The sequence below is a fragment of the Notolabrus celidotus genome, chromosome 3 (assembly GCF_009762535.1).
Source record: "Notolabrus celidotus isolate fNotCel1 chromosome 3, fNotCel1.pri, whole genome shotgun sequence".
In the NCBI taxonomy this organism is placed as follows: domain Eukaryota; kingdom Metazoa; phylum Chordata; class Actinopteri; order Labriformes; family Labridae; genus Notolabrus; species Notolabrus celidotus.
In genome coordinates this window covers 14,389,187-14,408,202 of record NC_048274.1, presented here as the reverse complement: position 1 = coordinate 14,408,202, position 19,016 = coordinate 14,389,187, and the positions used below count along the sequence as shown (strand labels likewise).

Genomic DNA, 19,016 nt, shown 5'->3' with positions numbered 1-19,016 from the left:
AAAAGCCATACATTTGAAAACTGACATTACTCTGATCTGATTATATTTAAGAGATTTTTAAATAACAAGTCACAATCGCTTAGGATGATGAACTCTTTGTTAAGCCTTGGTTTGGGAAGCCTCTGCACTGCAGCGCAAAACCTGCATTCTTTCTACTGGCCAGCAAGGGGAGTCTCTGCTGGCTATGAGGTCAGATTTTAAGAAAGTAGATATAAAAATGACCCTTACTTTATGTTGAGTTATTACCTCTGTAAACATTTAGATATGTAGGTTGTGGTCTCTAAAGATCATGTTTCAAGTCCCCTTCCATGAAGCATGGTCAGGGTTCCCACTCTTTTCCAGAGATCATTTTCCAGGACATTTCCAGGACATTTTCAGTGAAGTTTTGAACTCTCTCAGAGATTAAAACATTTTTAAACTGTCTTTCTGTGTGGCGATGTCTATTATGATCAGCGATGTCTACAACGTGCAGTTTCTGTGCAGCTGTGTCACTCTTTTTGTTCTGTTTGTTTTCACCATCAGGAGTTTGCACAACTACTAGCTACAGTACGGTAATTGAGCTCTCAGCCTGCAGGGAAAGTTGTGAGGCACAGACCCCCAAGCTCTCTGCCCAACTCCACTGGACACTCTTTAACTTAAATATAGGACTCTTTGAATCAAAAGAGCACTTCACAAGATTAATTTACCATAAAATATAAACAATATACCGCCGTTTTCTGGGAATGCATGATTATGACAAAGTGAGGGAGAAAAGATGTGATTGACAAGCTGCTTTCACGGCAGTCTGTCAACCAGGGTAGAGGTGGAGCAATCCATATCCATCCCACTGTCCAAGTGTAGTCACTTAAGCTCAAAACAAACAAGGGTGACAGCTAAACTATGGGTGAGTAACCATCTAAATCATAAAGACATCTGTGAGGCAAAGGCCAAAAGTCATAGTCTATCACTACTATTTAAAAGAACATATTTTTTCAATGTGTATTTCAATATAGAACAATAATATATGTTGTAGCAGTAAAATAACATCTGGTTTTTGCATTATAGCTAATGCAAATGTTTACCATATTACAGATAACACGACTGTGAATGCCGACTGGTATGCACATATTAAAGTATATAGAAATGTAAAGGCTCATCTTGTGGGAAAAAAACAAGATCCATTTGTGATCATAAATGTAATAAATACCTGAATATCATTGGTCTTACTAAATGTTCTGAAGCGTGCCTCATGTGAACTTTCTGGCCTCTGACCTTTACTCTTTATTTGACTTACTTTGATAAAAATGCACAAAACTCTATCAGCTGGAGGAACACAACACACTTCTTGATCACAGTCAGCAATAAGCATGCTCCCCTGCAGCTGCTTTTCCTATAATCCATAAAGCCGGTCATTAAGAGGCAACTTCTACCCGCACAGCAACAAGAGACCAAAGCACCTAAAGCAATAAACAATGTCTCCATTATATGCACGAGGATGCCTGCGCATTATATGGGGGACCACACGCCACTGAAAGAGCTTGTATCTTGACAAGTGGTCACATCAATAGAGGACTTATATGTTGTTCTTGAGCAACATCCCTGTTGGCTTTTTCTTCTTCCCTGTCTTTGTTCAGTCATCCCACAGCTCGCTGCAACCCTCCATCTCCCTTCATCTCTTCTCTTCAATCAATTCTTTTCGCTCACAGCCAGGCTCATTTGCTTGTATTGATTGTCAGTGTTAGTTGTCGTGTTCTTCATGGTCAGACTGTGGAGTCTGAACTTATTCAAAAGAGGAGTAACAAGAAGCCTTCTTTACGTCTTTATAATGCTTTATACATGAATATAATTGAATTACAGACTAAGTGGCTGCATATATAAGACACATATGGATGCATATGTTTAAATATTAGCCTTTTTTGAAATTTGAAGATATTATTCAAGCTTTCAGTGAATAGAGTCATAAATACTGGAGGAGAGGGTGGGGTTGACATGCAGGAAAGGGTTAAATGCCAGAATAGAGCCCACTGACAAACACAGACTGTAACAGTAATCGACTTAAGCCATCAAATAAGCCAAGAGGACCCGGGTATAAATGACCTGAGCTAAAATGAGCTCTAATCTCTGACCTTTCTTTCTTCAGTGCCTGTGTCATTCAGAGGAGCTGAGATCTGATCTGAGAGGAGCCGGATTATTGAGACTTTGAAAAGTAAATTAAAGACCAATGTATTGAATATGTAAAGAACCTGAGTCCATCATGAAACTCTTTTTGTTTTTGGTAATGTGATTCTTCATGTTTCATTGTCATGTCTATGAATGTAAAGGAGAATTTATTATATGTATTCATTTAGGGCTGCACGGTGGTGCAGTGGGTAGCGCTGTTGCCTCACAGCTAGAAGGTTCCTGGTTCGAATCCCCAGCCGGGCGGGTGACTTTCTGGGTGGAGTTTGTATGTTCTTTCCATGCATGCGTGGGTTCTCTCCGGGTTCTCCGCCTTCCTCCCACAATCCAAAAACATGCTCAGGTTGATTGATCACTCTAAATTGCCCGTAGGTGTGAGTGTGTGCATGAATGGTTGTCTGTCTCTCTGTGTTAGCCCTGTGATAGGTTGGCGAGCTGTCAAGGGTGTACCCTGCCTTCCGCCCGAAGCCAGCTGGGATAGGCTCCAGTGCCCCGTGACCCCTAACGGGATAAGCGGTCAAGATAATGGATGATGTATTCATTTATTTTTTGTTAACAATGTTTATTATGTAAGTATTTGCTTGTTAGTCTACATATTTGTTTTTACTAGCTATTATTGTTACTGCATTTACTTGTATTATTATTGTTTTATTCTTGTGTTGTTTATCTATTTATTTATTTATTTATTTATTTATTTAATTCTTGTCACTCTTGTCTCTAGGTTTAGGGTGGCTGGGTAATATGGGTGGATGTAGAGAAAATGTTGTTTGTAAAATTAAAAACTATAAATAAAGCATTTTTTTAAAAAGACCAATTTATTTAGTTTGGCTTTTATGTAGGCTTTTTTTTCACAACTTCTTTTAATCTATCATTTTAATGTCACTTTATGTTTATTTTAAATTCTGTTGTTTTATCAGTTTTTAACTCTTCAATTTGTATTATCTTATTACTAATTGTACGGCTATTTTTAATGCTTTTATTTATCTTAGTCTTATATCTTTACCTTTGTTATTGTCTTCACTATTCATGTTTTATCTGTATTTACTTATTTTTTAACTATTTCCCTTTCTTGTTTATTTAAATACATTTTATTGCAATCGGTGTGCATTAGTCTCTACTTCTAAATCCATTTCTGTTTAATGTTCAGTCATGATATATTTGATTTTGATTGTTTTCGATCGCTGTAAAGCATTTTGAATTGCATTTGATTTGTGTGAAAGGTGCTATATAAATAAAGCTGGATTGATTTGATTGATGCAATGCCATGCCTCTACCACAGAACGGACAAAGTTCTTCACATAATGCGCGAAATGCACAAGTTGGAAGACAAAGAAGAATAGTTGTTGTGTGCAAAAGAGTTTGTACTGATGGATGTTTCTGGTGGTAAAAACTTGACAAATGGAGGATCACACAGATAATGCATCACAGCAGCTTTTTGTCCTCAAAGGCCACCGTCACTTAACTGATGGGAGGGCAGAACAAGGGAGCATTTCAATCTAGAATTTGCCTGTTAATATAAAAAATTCTACACACTGCACCTTTAAGCTGAACTCATGACTGATTATCAAATGAAAATAACAGACTGAAATTTACCATCCCACTTTGTAGAGCAGTTTGGTAAACATTGGTTGTTTGTAAATGTGCTATTTGAATAGAGTTAGCTTGACTTGACAAATAAGAAGACTACTTGTCACATGGGAGACATGAGGTAAGCTCCTGTGTTACGTTTCAGCTATCCAGCTTTAAAATGTCGGAGCAACACATAGATTTCAACCAGGTATGTGCAGTTGTGTACTGACCTGAAGGAGCTCCGACCCAGGCCAAGCCAAGAACTCCGTCATCAAAGTCCCTGTCAGTGAAGACGTAAGCTAGGCAGTAGTCGTCGTGGTTCTGTTCAGAGTTCAGCTCCAGAAACTTCTCCACACCGATGTTGGCAAAGCGGAAAGGATTTGATTTGTCCTTTTCATCGCTGGTGGTATTAATCTGAATGAAAGAGAGGACAATTACAGAAGAGAAATAAGAAAGGAGAGGAGCTGATGCTGTGAAATAAAAGCAGCTTTGAGGTCAGCTGTTTCATGTGTTCAACTGACGTCAAAGCAGCTACTTGTTATTTAACTCACTCTGATCCTTTTAACCATGAAGCTGATGTTGCGGATGCCCATGAAGTCTGTGGCTTGGTAGATGGAGTCAATGGCCTTCACGTGGCTGGAGATCTTCAGGGAAAGTGTTATGTTCAATCAGTGGAGGAAAAAAGCAGTAATGCAGTAGAAAAAACGCTTCATTGAAGACACTAAGCTTTCTGAGGAAATAAGGATAATGCTGGTTCATGACGCATCTCCTTATCTGCCCTATATAACATCTGTCTTATCTGTTTCTTTGAAACAGTTAAGACAGATATTATATGACTGCGTGTGTATAAGTGTGTGTGTGTTTGTGTACCTGGGCAATGACAGCTTCTCTGGAGCCGTAGTATTTATAAAAAAGATGGTCGGTTTGGATAAAGAGCTGACAGGTGTTTTTTTCTTTTGCTGCCGCCCTTTTTCTCCTCAGAATAATAGGACCATGGGTGCTCTCCTCCTCCAAGACACTGTTTTCATCCTGTACCAAAAAAAAACAACAGTCAGTATCAAACAGGAGGATGGATTTAGGAAGGCAAAGAAACCCAAACCTGAGGAGAGTTAAACAGATGGTTTAACCGATCCCCTGGCAAACACTCGTGTTTATAGGGAATTAAAACATTGTGCTCTGAGGAAGCTTCACAAAAACTACACGAACAATTCACATTACACTTATCCCAAACTCCACGCTCACGGACTCCGAGGTGCATTCTTGTTAAGTGTGTGTGTGTGTGTGTGTGTGTGTGTGTGTGTGTGTGTGTGTGTGTGTGTGTGTGTGTGTGTGTGTGTGTGTGTGTGTGCTAACACTGTCCCACAAAATCATCAAGTAAGCTCAGGCTGTGATGCAGACCTCTCAACACCAAAGTAAGCTCTTTCCATAAGTCCTCATTTCTGCAGATGTTTCTTTGGGAGTTTCCCAGAGTTCATTGCAAAATAGGTGACGTGAGGGACTTACAGATGCATGCATTCACTAAATGTAAACAAATGTCTATATTTAAATAGTACTCACAAAAACCTAAAGATGATGAGATCGAGCGTGGAAATAAATGTAAGAAAAGTTGATCTCTAAATGACATCGTGATGAATCACTTTAGTGGTTATCTAATCCGTGTTTGTGAAGTTGTTTATGTTCGTGTTATATCAATTATTTGCAAAGGGATGAATTTTACCAACTTTTGATTGGTCAATTTGTTGGATAAAAGTCGGAATATGTTCGAAAAAATGACAAATTTGTTGGGTAGAAGTGGGAAATGTGCTCAAAAAAATGACAAATTGTGGGATAAAAGTTGGTAATATGCTCAAAAAATGACAAATTGTTGGATAAAAGTGGGAAATTTGATCAAAAATTTCAAATTGTTGGATAAAAGTTGGAATATGTTCGAAAAAAATGACTAATTTGTTGGGTAGAAGTGGGAAATATGCTCAAAAAAATGACAAATTGTGGGATAAAAGTTGGTAATATGCTCAAAAATGACAAATTGTTGCATAAAAGTTGTGAATATGCTCAAAAAATGACAAATTGTTGGATAAAAGTGGGGAATTTGCTCAAAAAAATGACAAATTGTGGGATAAAAGTGGAAAATGTGCTCAAAAAAATGACAAATTTTGGGATAAAAGTTGGTAATATGCTCAAAAAAATGACAAATTGTTGGATAAAAGTGGGGAAATGTGCTCAAAAAATGACAAATTGTTGGATAAAAGTGGGAAATGTGCTCAAAAAAATGACAAATTGTGGGATAAAAGTTGGTAATATGCTCAAAAATGACAAATGTTGCATGAAAGTTGGTAAAATGCTCAAAAAATGACAAATTGTTGGATAAAAGTGGGAAATTTGCTCAAAAATATCAAATTGTTGGATAAAAGTCGGAATATGTTGGAAAAAAATTACTAATTGCTGGATAACAGTCAGAATATGTTCGAAAAAATGACTAATTTGTTGGGTAGAAGTGGGAAATATGCTCAAAAAAATGACAAATTGTTGCATAAAAGTTGTGAATATGCTCAAAAAATGACAAATTGTTGGATAAAAGTGGGGAATTTGCTCAAAAAAATGACAAATTGTGGGATAAAAGTGGGAAATGTGCTCAAAAAAATGACAAATTGTGGGATAAAAGTTGGTAATATGCTCAAAAATGACAAATGTTGCATAAAAGTTGGTAATATGCTCAAAAAATGACAAATTGTTGGATAAAAGTGGGAAATTTGCTCAAAAATTTCAAATTGTTGGATAAAAGTCGGAATATGTTGGAAAAAAATTACTAATTGCTGGATAACAGTCAGAATATGTTCGAAAAAATGACTAATTTGTTGGGTAGAAGTGGGAAATATGCTCAAAAAAATGACAAACTATGGGATAAAAGTGGGAAATGTACATAATCAAAGTCCACCTCTCAACACACCTATGGGCTCATTTATCTACTACAACCATAGTGCCAACCACAGGAAATACATGGTACTGACATTTACATACAATACCTGATTTCTCACAAATTTTGAAAATGTCATCATGGTCCCAATTTTAACTCATCTACATAAACATTATGTCCATATTAATAGGGCCACCTGTTGGACACCATCGGTATTTACTCTCAGAACATGTTATTAACATGCTTGTGATCACAACTCGTTCCATAATGATCTGTGATGAACAATCCTTCAGAACATAATAATTAAAGTCACAGCACCACCTACGGGTAACAGGCAGTACTGCAATGTACATTATGCTGATAACTGCATGAGAACGCTCACAGTTTCAGCTTAGGCCTCATAAAGTGCATCACAACAACACCTGCTGTTCATCAGGCAGTGGCGTACGTCAGGCCGTGGCGCACATCAGGCGGTGCTTGTGCGAGGGGCCGCTCATATCCGCTTGCAGTTTTAAATATTATTATTATTATTATTATTATATTTCATACTAACATTTAAGGCACACTATCGCATACAGGAGGAGAGCCTTTTTATCTTAAGGCGCATCTCGTTTCCAGGTAACCTGTGATGTCATTAAAGTGCATCCCATTTCTCAATTTTATACCATCACCATTAAACCATTTATACCATTTGCACACTCAAAAAACATTTGCACTGCATGTCTGACAGCATTAAAGTCTGCTCGAGTTCAATCCTTGGGCTTTAAGGTGGGGAGTCTGGGGACTGGGATTGGGTTTACCCCTTTTCTTCAAAGGTCTCTTGCAGGAAGTTACTGTGTCATTTCTATGTTAAAAAGGTTGAGTGTGTCTTAGATTTTGCTTATGATTAGGTGAAAGATTAATAGCATGTGCACCTCTGCTGAAAACATCTACATGCTCTCACTGGGAGGGTAAGGTACGATGGATATGAGATAAGACCTTTTTAATCTCATGAGCCTGGTCCATCTGTGTGTTTAATTATGAAGCTGGAGAGAGAGGGAGGGGCTTTGTTGTGATGCGGGCACTTACTTTGACTGGCTCTTCAACTGCGGATGCCTGGAACTTCCTCATCCTGTTGAACACTGAGTGGTCAGCGCAGCCACCCTCTGAGCCATACTTATGAGGATAATCTGGCAGAAAGGGAGGAGATAAGGGAATGGTTGTGAAGAGCTTACACAGCAACGTGGATGAGTCATGTGTGGTGGGCCAGGGAAGGTGAATCAGGGTGAATCAGGGTGCAAAAAGCTGCATTTAAAAAAAGAAAAATAGGCTTGAGCAATGTGGCTTGTCTCTTTACAAATCCTCACAAACAATCAGTGTTATTTTCCTCTGCTTTATCTCTCTCCTAACAGAAAAGGGTATTACCCATGATGTGCTTCTACTTATTTGGAAGAAAGGGAGTATAATTTCCATTCTTTTAACAGCCTCAGATAAAGAATATTAAAGAAAAACACCATGTAACTGTTGTTTGTATCTACACTGCTTTCTTCTGTTTTCATCGTCACATTTCATCAACAACATACAACATGTGTTCCACCACAGCATGGCCATCTGGCTACAGCAGCTGTCTTTACTGGATCAAAAAAACAAGACGAGATCAGTCACACAATACACCATCACCACCTCTGCTAGCATTTAAAACACAGAAAAAACAACTGGTTGCAGACAAGATGATCCAACACCAAACACAGAATGATTCAACGTTTCCCAACATCACTTGTGAAAGAGGTCCAGATAAAAGAAGTGTGAACAAACAGACCAACGAAGAGGAATTCAGAAGGTTGATTTTGGGGTTATTGAAGTAAACAATTTCATTATAAAAGTAAAAGACAGATAACGGTTTTACGTACACTACCAGTCAAAAGTTTGGAAACACCGTGTCATTCAATGGTATTTGATTTATTTTAATTATTTGAAACACTGTAGATTAATACTGAAGGTATCAAAACTATAAAAGAACATATATGGAATTATTCAATTATCAGAAAAGTGTTAAACAAACCAGAATATTTTTTATTCTTTATTCTGATTCTGTAAAGTAGCCCCCTTTTTCCTTCATGACAGCTTTGCACACTATATCATTTCTTAGTTTGGATGTCTTCAGTATTAAACTACAATGTCGAAAATAATTAAAATAAATAAAAACCACTGAATGAGAAGGTATGTCCAAACTTTTAATTTTTTTTTGTAACCTTTTGATTGTTTTAATCTTTTTCTATTTTTTTGTTTTTATTCATCCAACATTGTTTTATTTCCTTTTTTTTTGTCTTCCTCACATTTTTCGTTTTAACCTTGTTTTGAGATGTGCTACATAAATAAACATTATTATTATAATTCAGGCCGGGTGCTGACCCACAAAAAAGGTCTGAGAAAAGACAAACTGAATTTTTCCTCATATTTGCAAATCATTGTGTTTCAGTTCTGTTGGTTTGTATCAAACTTTATCAAACGAACAGCTTATTTTTGCAGATGACCAGATCGATGTTGATTTAGAGTGAATGTATTGTTAACCATTCAGTAAAGAGAACAGTCCTGTGCTGGTCACTAAACTGCTGGGACACACAGTGAGACAACACATCAAACCTCTGGCAATGTGTTCTCAGCTTTTTGGGAGAAAGCCCTCTTTGTCCCAACAGTGAATGCTGTCTGATTCAACTGCTCATCAAAAGGCTCTTGCAATTTGGACTGAAGCAAAATAACAAAGGAAGAAAAGCCAGAAGCCAAAAAAAAAAAAGACTTTGTTATATTTTAACTGCATTCCTTCCTGTGTTCCAACGATACAATAAAAGCTATGAAGGAAACTTAAAAAAACAAAAACTATTCAGTAAAGTTTAAAAAAAACTAAAACTATGAAGGAAACTCCTTCTTTGAGTTTGAGGAAATACTAAAGGTAGAAAGATAACAGCTGAATTTGTTAAGACAGTACACTGACAGAAGAGCTCACACTGCTCATACAGGGATAAAGTTTTAAAGATGTTTTCATCTGAAAAGTTGAATATTTATAAAAAGGTCTATAGATGTGGTGAGTTTAAATCTTGATATTCCACAAAGCAGACACTTACTGAAACTCTTTTAAACTATTTTTAATTCCTTTCACAATAAGAATGTAGAAATAATCAAACTGTAACATACGTGAGTAACATTTCTTTTTCTATCCCTTATCACTAAGAAGGAAAGAAGAGACATTTTTTCTTTATCTCTTGAGATCCGCCTGTTACTTTTTGCTCCCACCATTATCTCCCTGTCTAAGAAACTATGCTTCTGACTTTATCCCAAACTACTCTACATTTCCTTTAGCTGTTCAAAAGAATCTCCCTGGTCTGTGTTTATTCATGTGAGTGGGGAGTATCAGCCAGCCCAAAGCCAGGGCGGGGTTCATATCAGACTAAATTGCTGAAGGCTCTTCTTTGGAATGAAAGTCTGTGGATTGAATTTCTACTTCTTCAGAGTTTGCTTCATGCTGTTTTTCAAAGCCACACCTCGCCTGTCTAAAATCGCCTTATTACTTCAGAAAATTGTCACTGTTCTACTTACAAGAAGTGATTGGGCAATTCAAAGTTTCCTTTTGAGGATCACTTGTTTGTAGCCCGACCTCAACAGAGGTTATGAGTCATGCGTATGCAGAGTCATTCTCCAGCCCTGATTCTGGTAAAAAAAGCTCACCACATGGAGTCAGACACTGCTGTAATAAGTCTCCAAGCTTGTCAATCAACTGTCAATGTGATACACTTCTGAATAAATGCTTTTCAAAAAAGCTCCTCTTCAGAGAACAACTAAATTCCCGTGTGGCTTAACTTAGAAGAAGTTCACACGATTAACCCACAACTCAAAAAAAAACGTGACAGCTTGAACTTCCCCAAAACCATAAAGTGCACTTCAGAACAACAGGTTCAACGGCTGATAGTTACCGATGTCATCCTGGTGATAGATGACGGAGTGGAAGGGTACATTCTTGTCCTTAAGGTACCTCTCTGAGGGTTCAACATAGTAAGTTCCATGGTGAGTTATGATGAAGCCCTCAAAGCGCCCATCGACCACAGAGCCATGGGTCAGCGTGCCCTTCTCACCTGACGGAGAGAGGAGAAAGAGGTTGAGTCAAGACCAACGTATTATTCTTCTATACTGAAAATGCAATAAACAATCTGTTATAAATATTCTGTATCTAGATCTATATGTCCAATAAGCAGGCAAACTGACCCAATTGACAAAATTCCTGTGGTAAAATTGGATGCATAAACAGAAGGCTTCTCAAGGAACACAAAAAGATGTACTATCATATGAGGAAGGAATCTTCATCCCAGCATTTGTCATACAGAAACTGAAAAGGTCAATTTTGCAAGAATTTGGCAAGATTCTTTGTGCTGAATCCAACCACACCGTAAGCCTCAAACCAAAATTTACAGCATTCTCACATATGACATGTAGTGGCGTTTCCTCCGGATGCCAAAGCCACGAAAGAGCTGTGGGCACGATAATTTATTTCAGACGCAAACGACACGAGAGGTGATCCAGTTTGAATCTTTTAATTAAGCATAGCAAATAAAAGTCACATGTCACATGTCGCATGGTAAAATAACTGTATGCTCTCGCACCTGGCACAGCTCTCTGCTCTCACTCACTCAACATGCACCAAGTGAGTCACTCTTTAACTGACAAGGGAGCCAATCACATTCCAACAACTCTAATTATTGTATTGTGGCTCCTACATTACCGGCCCCTAATGGTTAAGCAGAACGATTAAACATTATCAATTAACATAAATACTAAGAGCCACTTAATCTATGACCAAACTAACTCAAACATATAGTCATCAATCTTCAAAGAAACGTACACTATGATGTCAAATTCTTATTCATCAGTCCTTTTTCTCAACACCTCTTCGTGTTGTCCTTTGGTGTTTACACTGCTTCTTGTAGCAAGCACACTTTATTTACAGGTCTTTCCAGCACACTGGTTTTAGTCTGCAGCTTCACTCGGCGTACAGTTCCACTGGAGTCAGGTAGGGTTTGGATTATCCTTCCCAATGTCCATGTGTGTCGTGGTGATGACCCATCAACAACAATCACCACGTCTCCAGGGCTGAAGTTTCTCTGCTGTGTAGACCATTTCTGGCGCTCCTGAAGGAGTGGCAAATATTCACGGGTCCATCTAGTCCAAAATAAATCAGCCAGATATTGTACTTGCCTCCAGCGTCTCCTGGCATATTGGTCATCCTTGCTGAAGGTCCCAGGTGGCATGTTGGGCTGTACTTTCATCAGCAACAAATGGTTGGGTGTCAATGGCTCAATATCAAGTGGATCATCTGAGATGCTTGTGATTGGTCGTCCATTGATTATGCTTTCAACCTCACACAGGAGGGTTTGAAGACCATCATCTGTGAGAGTCTGCTCTTTCATTAGGGCACCAAGAATCCTGCGTACAGTACGTATTTGCCGTTCCCAAACTCCTCCTTGATGGGAAGCAGCCGGGCTGTTGAAAATCCATTTTATGCCTCTTTTGTGCATTGCCTTTTCAATGTCAGATTGGTCCAGGTCTTCAACGGCCTCTCGCAACTCCTTTTCTGCACCAACAAAATTTGTGCCGTTGTCAGAGCGCATGATGGAAACCTGCCCTCTTCTGCTTGTGAAGCGTCGCAGGGCGTTGATGCAAGAATTGGTGTCAAGACTGTCTGCTATCTCTATATGCACTGCCCTGATGGTGAGGCAAGTAAACAACACACCGTACCTTTTGACAGTACCCCGTCCACGTTTTACATCAAAGGGTCCAAAGTAATCAACACCTACGTTTGTAAAAGGTGGTTGGTCTGGTAAAAGACGATCTTCTGGCAGATTTGCCATTTTTTGTTGTCCAACTTGGCCTCGCAGTCTTCTGCAGACTGTGCATTGTGATATAAGCTTGCGAATGGCTGAGGTTGCTTGAGGAATCCAAAATTTCTGTCTTAGCTGTGACAACATGTAGTTGCGCCCACAGTGTCCAATCTTTTCATGAACATCACGCAGGATGAGAGTAGCGACTCTGGAATGCTTAGAAAGGATTGCTGGATGTTTTGCATCCACTGGCATCGCTGATTTGTCCAGTCGTCCTCCAACTCTCAGGATGCCGTCTTGCAAAGTGGGGTCAAGCTTGTACAGCTGACTATTCTTCTTGATGGTCAGATTACCATGGAGAGCCTTCATATCCACAGGAAACCACTGCTCTTGACTGTGTCGGATGATTTCTGCTTCTGCAGCCTTCAGTTCTTCCAAGGTCAGTGTTTTCTTTTCCATAGCAGATCTGTACTTCTTCATTTGCTGCCGCACAAATACCCTCTGTTTCTCTTGGTTTTTCTCTGACTGACTGATGGAGCATTGAAACTCCTTTCTTCTGTCTTTCAGGTGTATCAGTGTTTCCTTTGCTCTCAGAATCCATGCAACTGCTCTTTTTAGTCTGTCCCAACTAGAGTAGTACTTCAGCAGTTTGTTTACAGGATCTGACTTTTCTTCAGCTGTGATGGTATTTACTGTGATACCCTTGACCTCTGTGTCATTTTGCAGATTTGGTGTTGCATTATCTGGTCTCTGTGGCCATTCACTTTCTGGCTGGAGCAAAAAATATGGTCCGTTTATCCATGTTTCACTTTGCAACAATTTCTCAACTTTCATGCCTCTGGTGGCCTGATCTGCAGGATTGTCTGACGTTCTGACATATCTCCACTGCACAGAACTTGTAGCCTCTCGTATGAGAGTAATCCTGTTTGCCACAAAGGTTTTAAAGCGAGCTGTCTCACTATCGATGTACTTGAGTACTGTCGTACTGTCAGTCCAGAAGATAGACTGCTGCAATGGGATTTGCATCTCTTCTTGCAACATCTTGTCTACCTTAACTGCTACCACTGCTGCAGTTAACTCGAGCCTTGGAACAGTGACCTGTTTAAGTGGAGCCACTCTTGACTTTCCCATCACAAGGGAACAGTAGGTTCTGCCTTGCTCATCTGTTAACACAAGATAAGAGGCTGTACCATAGGCACTCTCACTTGCATCAGAGAAATGGTGCAGACGTGCTTCCACTATGTGCCCCAATTCCTTCGGCTTAACACACCTCTTTATGCTAAAGCCTGCAAGGTGAGCCAGATCTTCCAACCACTTCCTCCATCTTTCAGCTTGGTTGCCAGTAACTATGTCATCCCATCCATGCTTCTCCTTACACAGGTTCCTCAAGAGAAGCTTTGCAGGAAGTACAACTGGAGCCAAGAAGCCAAGAGGGTCGTAGATGGAGTTTACAACAGAAAGGACACCTCTTCTGGTCATTGGCTTGTCTTGCAGCTTGATGCTGTATGCAAATGCATCCTCTTCTGTGTGCCACTTTACACCAAGTGCTCGTTCAGTGGGTAGAGCATCATGAGTCAGATCAATATCTTTCAGATCGCTGGCTCTGTGTTCTGCAGGAATGGATGATAAGACCTTTCTGCTGTTGCTGACCCACTTCGTAAGGTTAAACCCTCCTTCCAAACACAGGTCTCTAAGGTTCTTAATCAAAGCAACAGCTTCTTCCTCTGTGGATACAGATTTTAAACAGTCGTCCACATAGAAGTTGTGCAGTACTGTTTCAACTGCTTCTGGATCTGCCGTGTCCTTTCTATCCTCTGCCGTTCTGTGCAAAGCATACGAGGCAACACTAGGAGACGAAGTTGCTCCAAAAAGGTGCACTGCCATCCGGTACACCTTCATTGGTGCATTCAGATTACCACCCGGCCACCACAAGAACCGCAGCAGGTCAACATCCTCATCAGGAACTCTCACCTGGTAGAACATCGATTCAATGTCTGCCATCATCGCTACTGGTTCTTCTCGGAACTTTAGTAAGACTCCAATGAGCGTGTTGGTGAGATCCGGTCCTTGCAGTAACTGACCATTCAGTGATACATCCTGAAATGATGCTGTGCAGTCAAACACCACACGGATCTTCTTTTTCTTTGGATGGTACACCCCATGATGTGGGACATACCAGACCCTGTTGTCTTTGCGGTCAAGCTGTTCTGGAGGGACTTCAACAGCGTAGCCATTGGAAAGTATGCTCTCCATGAAAGCCTTGTAGTCTTCCAGGAACTCACTGTTCTTTCTCAGTTTTCTTTTCAGGCTAACAGCTCGTTGCTCTGCCACACAGTGGTTATTTGGCATCTTGGCTGTTTCATGTCTCAGTGGAAGTCCTACACAGTAATGTCCTTCCTTGTACTTGGTAGTTTTCTGCACTGACAGCATGAACTGTTTGTCTTCCTGAGACATCTCTTCCTTGTCATCATAGCAACGCTCTGGGAAGTCAGTGTTGTACTGTTGTACTAGTAACTGTTCTATTTCCATCACTGAACTTCGGTTGACAGTGTAATGAGTTGCTCTATCCATGGTACCATTGGTCTCACTGTTCACAGGTCCGCACACCATCCAACCCAGGACAGTCTTCACAGCATAGGGCCCATCATCTTGACTGTTAATGATGTGCCATGGCTCGATTGCCTTTGAGTTGTTTGCTCCTATTAGAAGACCAACGTCTGCATCAATATGTGGTAGGCTTATTTGGTTCAGATATGGCCACTTTTGCAGATGTTGTTGACTTGGGATGTTTTCTTTCTGAACTGGGATGTTGGAATGTGTGAACACCTTTGGTAACTGGATGTATACTGTCTCTTCCAGTCCACACACTTCCAAGTCTGAGATCCTGTAACTGCTCATAAGTGTTGATTCACCTGGTGCCTTCTGGCTCATTGTGCTAAGCAAGATCTGAGTCGGCTTTCCTTTCACATTGAGTCTTCGTCGTAACTCCTCTGTACAAAATGTGCCGGTACTCCCAGGGTCTATAAAGGCATATGTCTCTATGGACTTTCCACCCTTTTGGGATCTCACTTTCACTGGCACAACTGATAACAAACATTCTGTTTCTCCGGCCCCAGTATAGCCCACTATTTCTTGAGCAACAGACTTTGAAGCCCCTGAAACTTCCTCCTTAGTGATGTTATCATCTTTCGTCAACACAGATGTGCTCTTGCTTGCTTCTCTATCATCATGAAGGATGTCTGGATGTCTCTGTGAGCACTGTTTGCACACCAGTCTTTTTTTGCAGGTCTTGCTCATATGGCCTTGTGTTAAGCACCCAAAACATAGTCCCTTTGCTTTGAGGAATTCAACACGATCCTGGTGGGCTAGAGCTTTAAACTTGATGCAATGTTCCACTGTGTGACTCTTCTGACAGAAAAGACATGGTATTCCAAAAGCGTTAGCGTCTTGAAATGAACTAGCCTGCTTTGTTGTTATATCCAACTTTTTCTTTTCTGCTGACACGTTGGTTGCAAAGCTGCTTCCTTTCACTCCACTTTTCACAGTATTCCCTTTGTCTTTGTCTTTGACTCTTCCGGCTGTAGATGTGCGTAGATGGGTGTCTTGGAGGTCTCCAAAGAGTGGATCCATAGCTATTTTTGCTTGACGATCAACAAAGAGAACAAGATCTGCAAATCTGGCTCTATGTCCTCTCCTTTCCTTGATGTCAAATGCCACATTTCGCCACTTATCTCTCACCTTGTATGGTAATTTGGATACCACTATTCTCATGTTTGTCGGGTTATCCATTTCTTCCATAAACTCCACATCTTCCATTGTATTACGACAGCCAGTCAAAAATACTGCATAAGTGTTCAATGCCTTTCCGTCTTCAGACTTGATTGGCGGCCACTTTAATGCCTTGTCAATGTAAGCGCTAGCTATCATTAGCTCATCTCCGTAATGTTTTTGAAGCAGTCTCTTTGCTTCTTTGAATCCTCTTTGCGGAGCCATATGTTCACAACTACGCACAAGCTCTTGTGGTTCTCCTGCAGTGTACTGTTGCAAGTAGTACAGCTTGTCCTGATCGCTGTCAGTCCTCTGTTCGATGGCTTGTTCAAAGGATCTGATAAAAGATCTGTAGGCAAGCGGATCACCTTTGAACACTAAAACGTCTTTAACAGGCAGCTGAGCTTGTTTCTGTTGGCTAACTAGCATCTCTGTAATCATATTTTGCTTCTGCATTACTTGAAGTATGCCGTCACTGCTGTTGTTACCCTGGTGACTGTCAGTGTTGTGTGTCTGTCTTGTCCTCACTACCTGCGGCTTTGTAAGTTTCAAAGGCCTTGATGGAATCTTATTCGTATACGAAGGTACGGTAGCAGGTTGAGGATACTCCTGTTCCTCTTCCTCTTCCTCTTCCTTCGCTCTAAGTCCACCTACTACATGTGATCGGACATAGCTGTTCATGCCATCCTCTGATTTCTCATACTCTTTCAGTACTCTTACTTGGGCTCTTTTTTCTGCAATAGCTGACTCTAAAGTAAGTCTTTCCAGTTTGGCTTTAATTCGCGCTTCCTCCAATTCAAGCTCCTGTTTCGCTTGTAGAGCTGCAGCACGCTCCACTAAGACAGCTAGTCTTGCTTCTTCGTTAGCACAAACGGATGACCTGTTAGACATGACAGATGAGCGTCCGAGAGTTGAACCCTTTTTTCGTAAAGATTTTCTACCACCAACTGTCACTTGTGATGCACTATCCTCAGGGCTCACCTCATCGTTAACATCTTCATCCTGTACCTCGCTATTAACATTATCGTCAGCTGCATTGTCTTCGTTTGTTTTGCTTTCACTCAAAGCATTCATCCACTCTTCAGTTTCTTCTTCAAACTGTTTGATAACCAACATCTTAGGCTCGAACCAGTTATTGATGTCAGCATCCAGTTCTTCTTCAGGCAGAAGTTTTCCCACTTGCCGGTTAAGTTCTTCAAACTCACAAACAAGAGTATTGAAATCGTTGGACATAAAGTCTTGCACTTTTCTCAGGTTGCCAGAATCACTCCTCAAACTCTCAATTTCTTTCCTTTTGCCAGTTATCTGAGCTAAAACTCCTCTCCTGGCTCCAATGAATCTATGCAATTTGTCCTCCAGTGCTCTCTCTGTTAGCTTAACAGTCCTCTTGGATTCAGTGTCGACAGCATCCATAACTTCCTTTTCTTCAGTCATACTTTCAGCAAAACAATGCGTAAATTGCATGCATATCACAAAAAAAAGTATCTCCACTTTTTACATTAACATGTGCATGACAACTTCCGAACACGCAGAGTCTTCTATGGCTTCCGTCAAGGCAAGCTGTTTTCTTTGTAGGCAGAGAAATCCACTATGAAGCTTACGTTAGCACTTTGCATCAAATTAGCATCATCACTCTTCATACACTTCAGGAGTTGAAATCAAAACAATGCTTTTGTTACCTTTCCTGGTACTTTAGCTCAGTTGTTGGCGGAAGTCTTCCACAAAAAACTCACATGCGTTAGTGAAAGTCCAGCTTTCCTTCGAAAAAAGTATTCCTTTCCTTCGAGCAGTTATTTTACTTAATGTAGTGGCGTTTCCTCCGGATGCCAAAGCCACGAAAGAGCTGTGGGCACGATAATTTATTTCAGACGCAAACGACACGAGAGGTGATCCAGTTTGAATCTTTTAATTAAGCATAGCAAATAAAAGTCACATGTCACATGTCGCATGGTAAAATAACTGTATGCTCTCGCACCTGGCACAGCTCTCTGCTCTCACTCACTCAACATGCACCAAGTGAGTCACTCTTTAACTGACAAGGGAGCCAATCACATTCCAACAACTCTAATTATTGTATTGTGGCTCCTACATGACACGTATATTCTTTATTATTCTAAGCACATTTGAAATGTCTACCATGAAATCACAGTGTGTGGTCTAGTGTTAATTTCGTTAACAAAATTATGATGATAAATGTCATTTTTCATGACGAAAACAGGAATATGATGAGCTAAAGTGCATCACTGATAATAAAAACTCTGACGAACATATGTTTTGATTTTGTTAACGAGACGATGCCAAGAGGAAAGCATTAGTGGCGGATCGCCGTACATTAAGAATCCACGTTTTCCCCGGCTGTGCGTCTAATCTTTAAAAATAAAAGCGATGCCTTCCTGTGACAGGCTGAGTTATTATCTGAGGGGGCAGTGTTTGATTGGTCTCTACCTGCAGCAGGTGTGCTTTATGAACCAGCTCTCCCCACCTCCATACATCTGTCTCATTTCACTGATGATTTTTAACCCCGGTGTGCGTTAGTGACAAAGACAACCGGGGGGCGTCTGTTTAATATTTGAGGTTTGACGTGGTTGCCGCTATTACCGTAAAAAGCTCTGCATCTACAGCTTGAATTATTCCAGTTTGGTGATACATCAGACACATTTAGTAAGTTTTAATCAACTCCTTGTTGAAAGATGCAGATGCATTTCAGAGTGCCGTGAACTGACTGTCTGTCCAGTGCGCCTGTCACTGCAGGTGCATTCATG

At 40.2% G+C, this 19,016-nt stretch overlaps 1 protein-coding gene across 1 annotated transcript in view; it reads right to left on the bottom strand.

Annotated features, from left to right (window-relative positions):
• adam10a (ADAM metallopeptidase domain 10a) overlaps positions 1-19,016 on the bottom strand; it is a 43,322-nt gene that overhangs the window by 7,181 nt on the left and 17,125 nt on the right. Inside the window, exons 4-8 of the mRNA XM_034679714.1 lie at positions 10,588-10,746; positions 7,709-7,809; positions 4,597-4,755; positions 4,278-4,370; positions 3,957-4,140 (exon numbers count right to left, since the gene is read on the bottom strand). Of these exons, the coding sequence (XP_034535605.1) occupies positions 3,957-4,140; positions 4,278-4,370; positions 4,597-4,755; positions 7,709-7,809; positions 10,588-10,746 (696 nt within the window). The remainder of the gene's footprint in view (positions 1-3,956; positions 4,141-4,277; positions 4,371-4,596; positions 4,756-7,708; positions 7,810-10,587; positions 10,747-19,016) is intronic.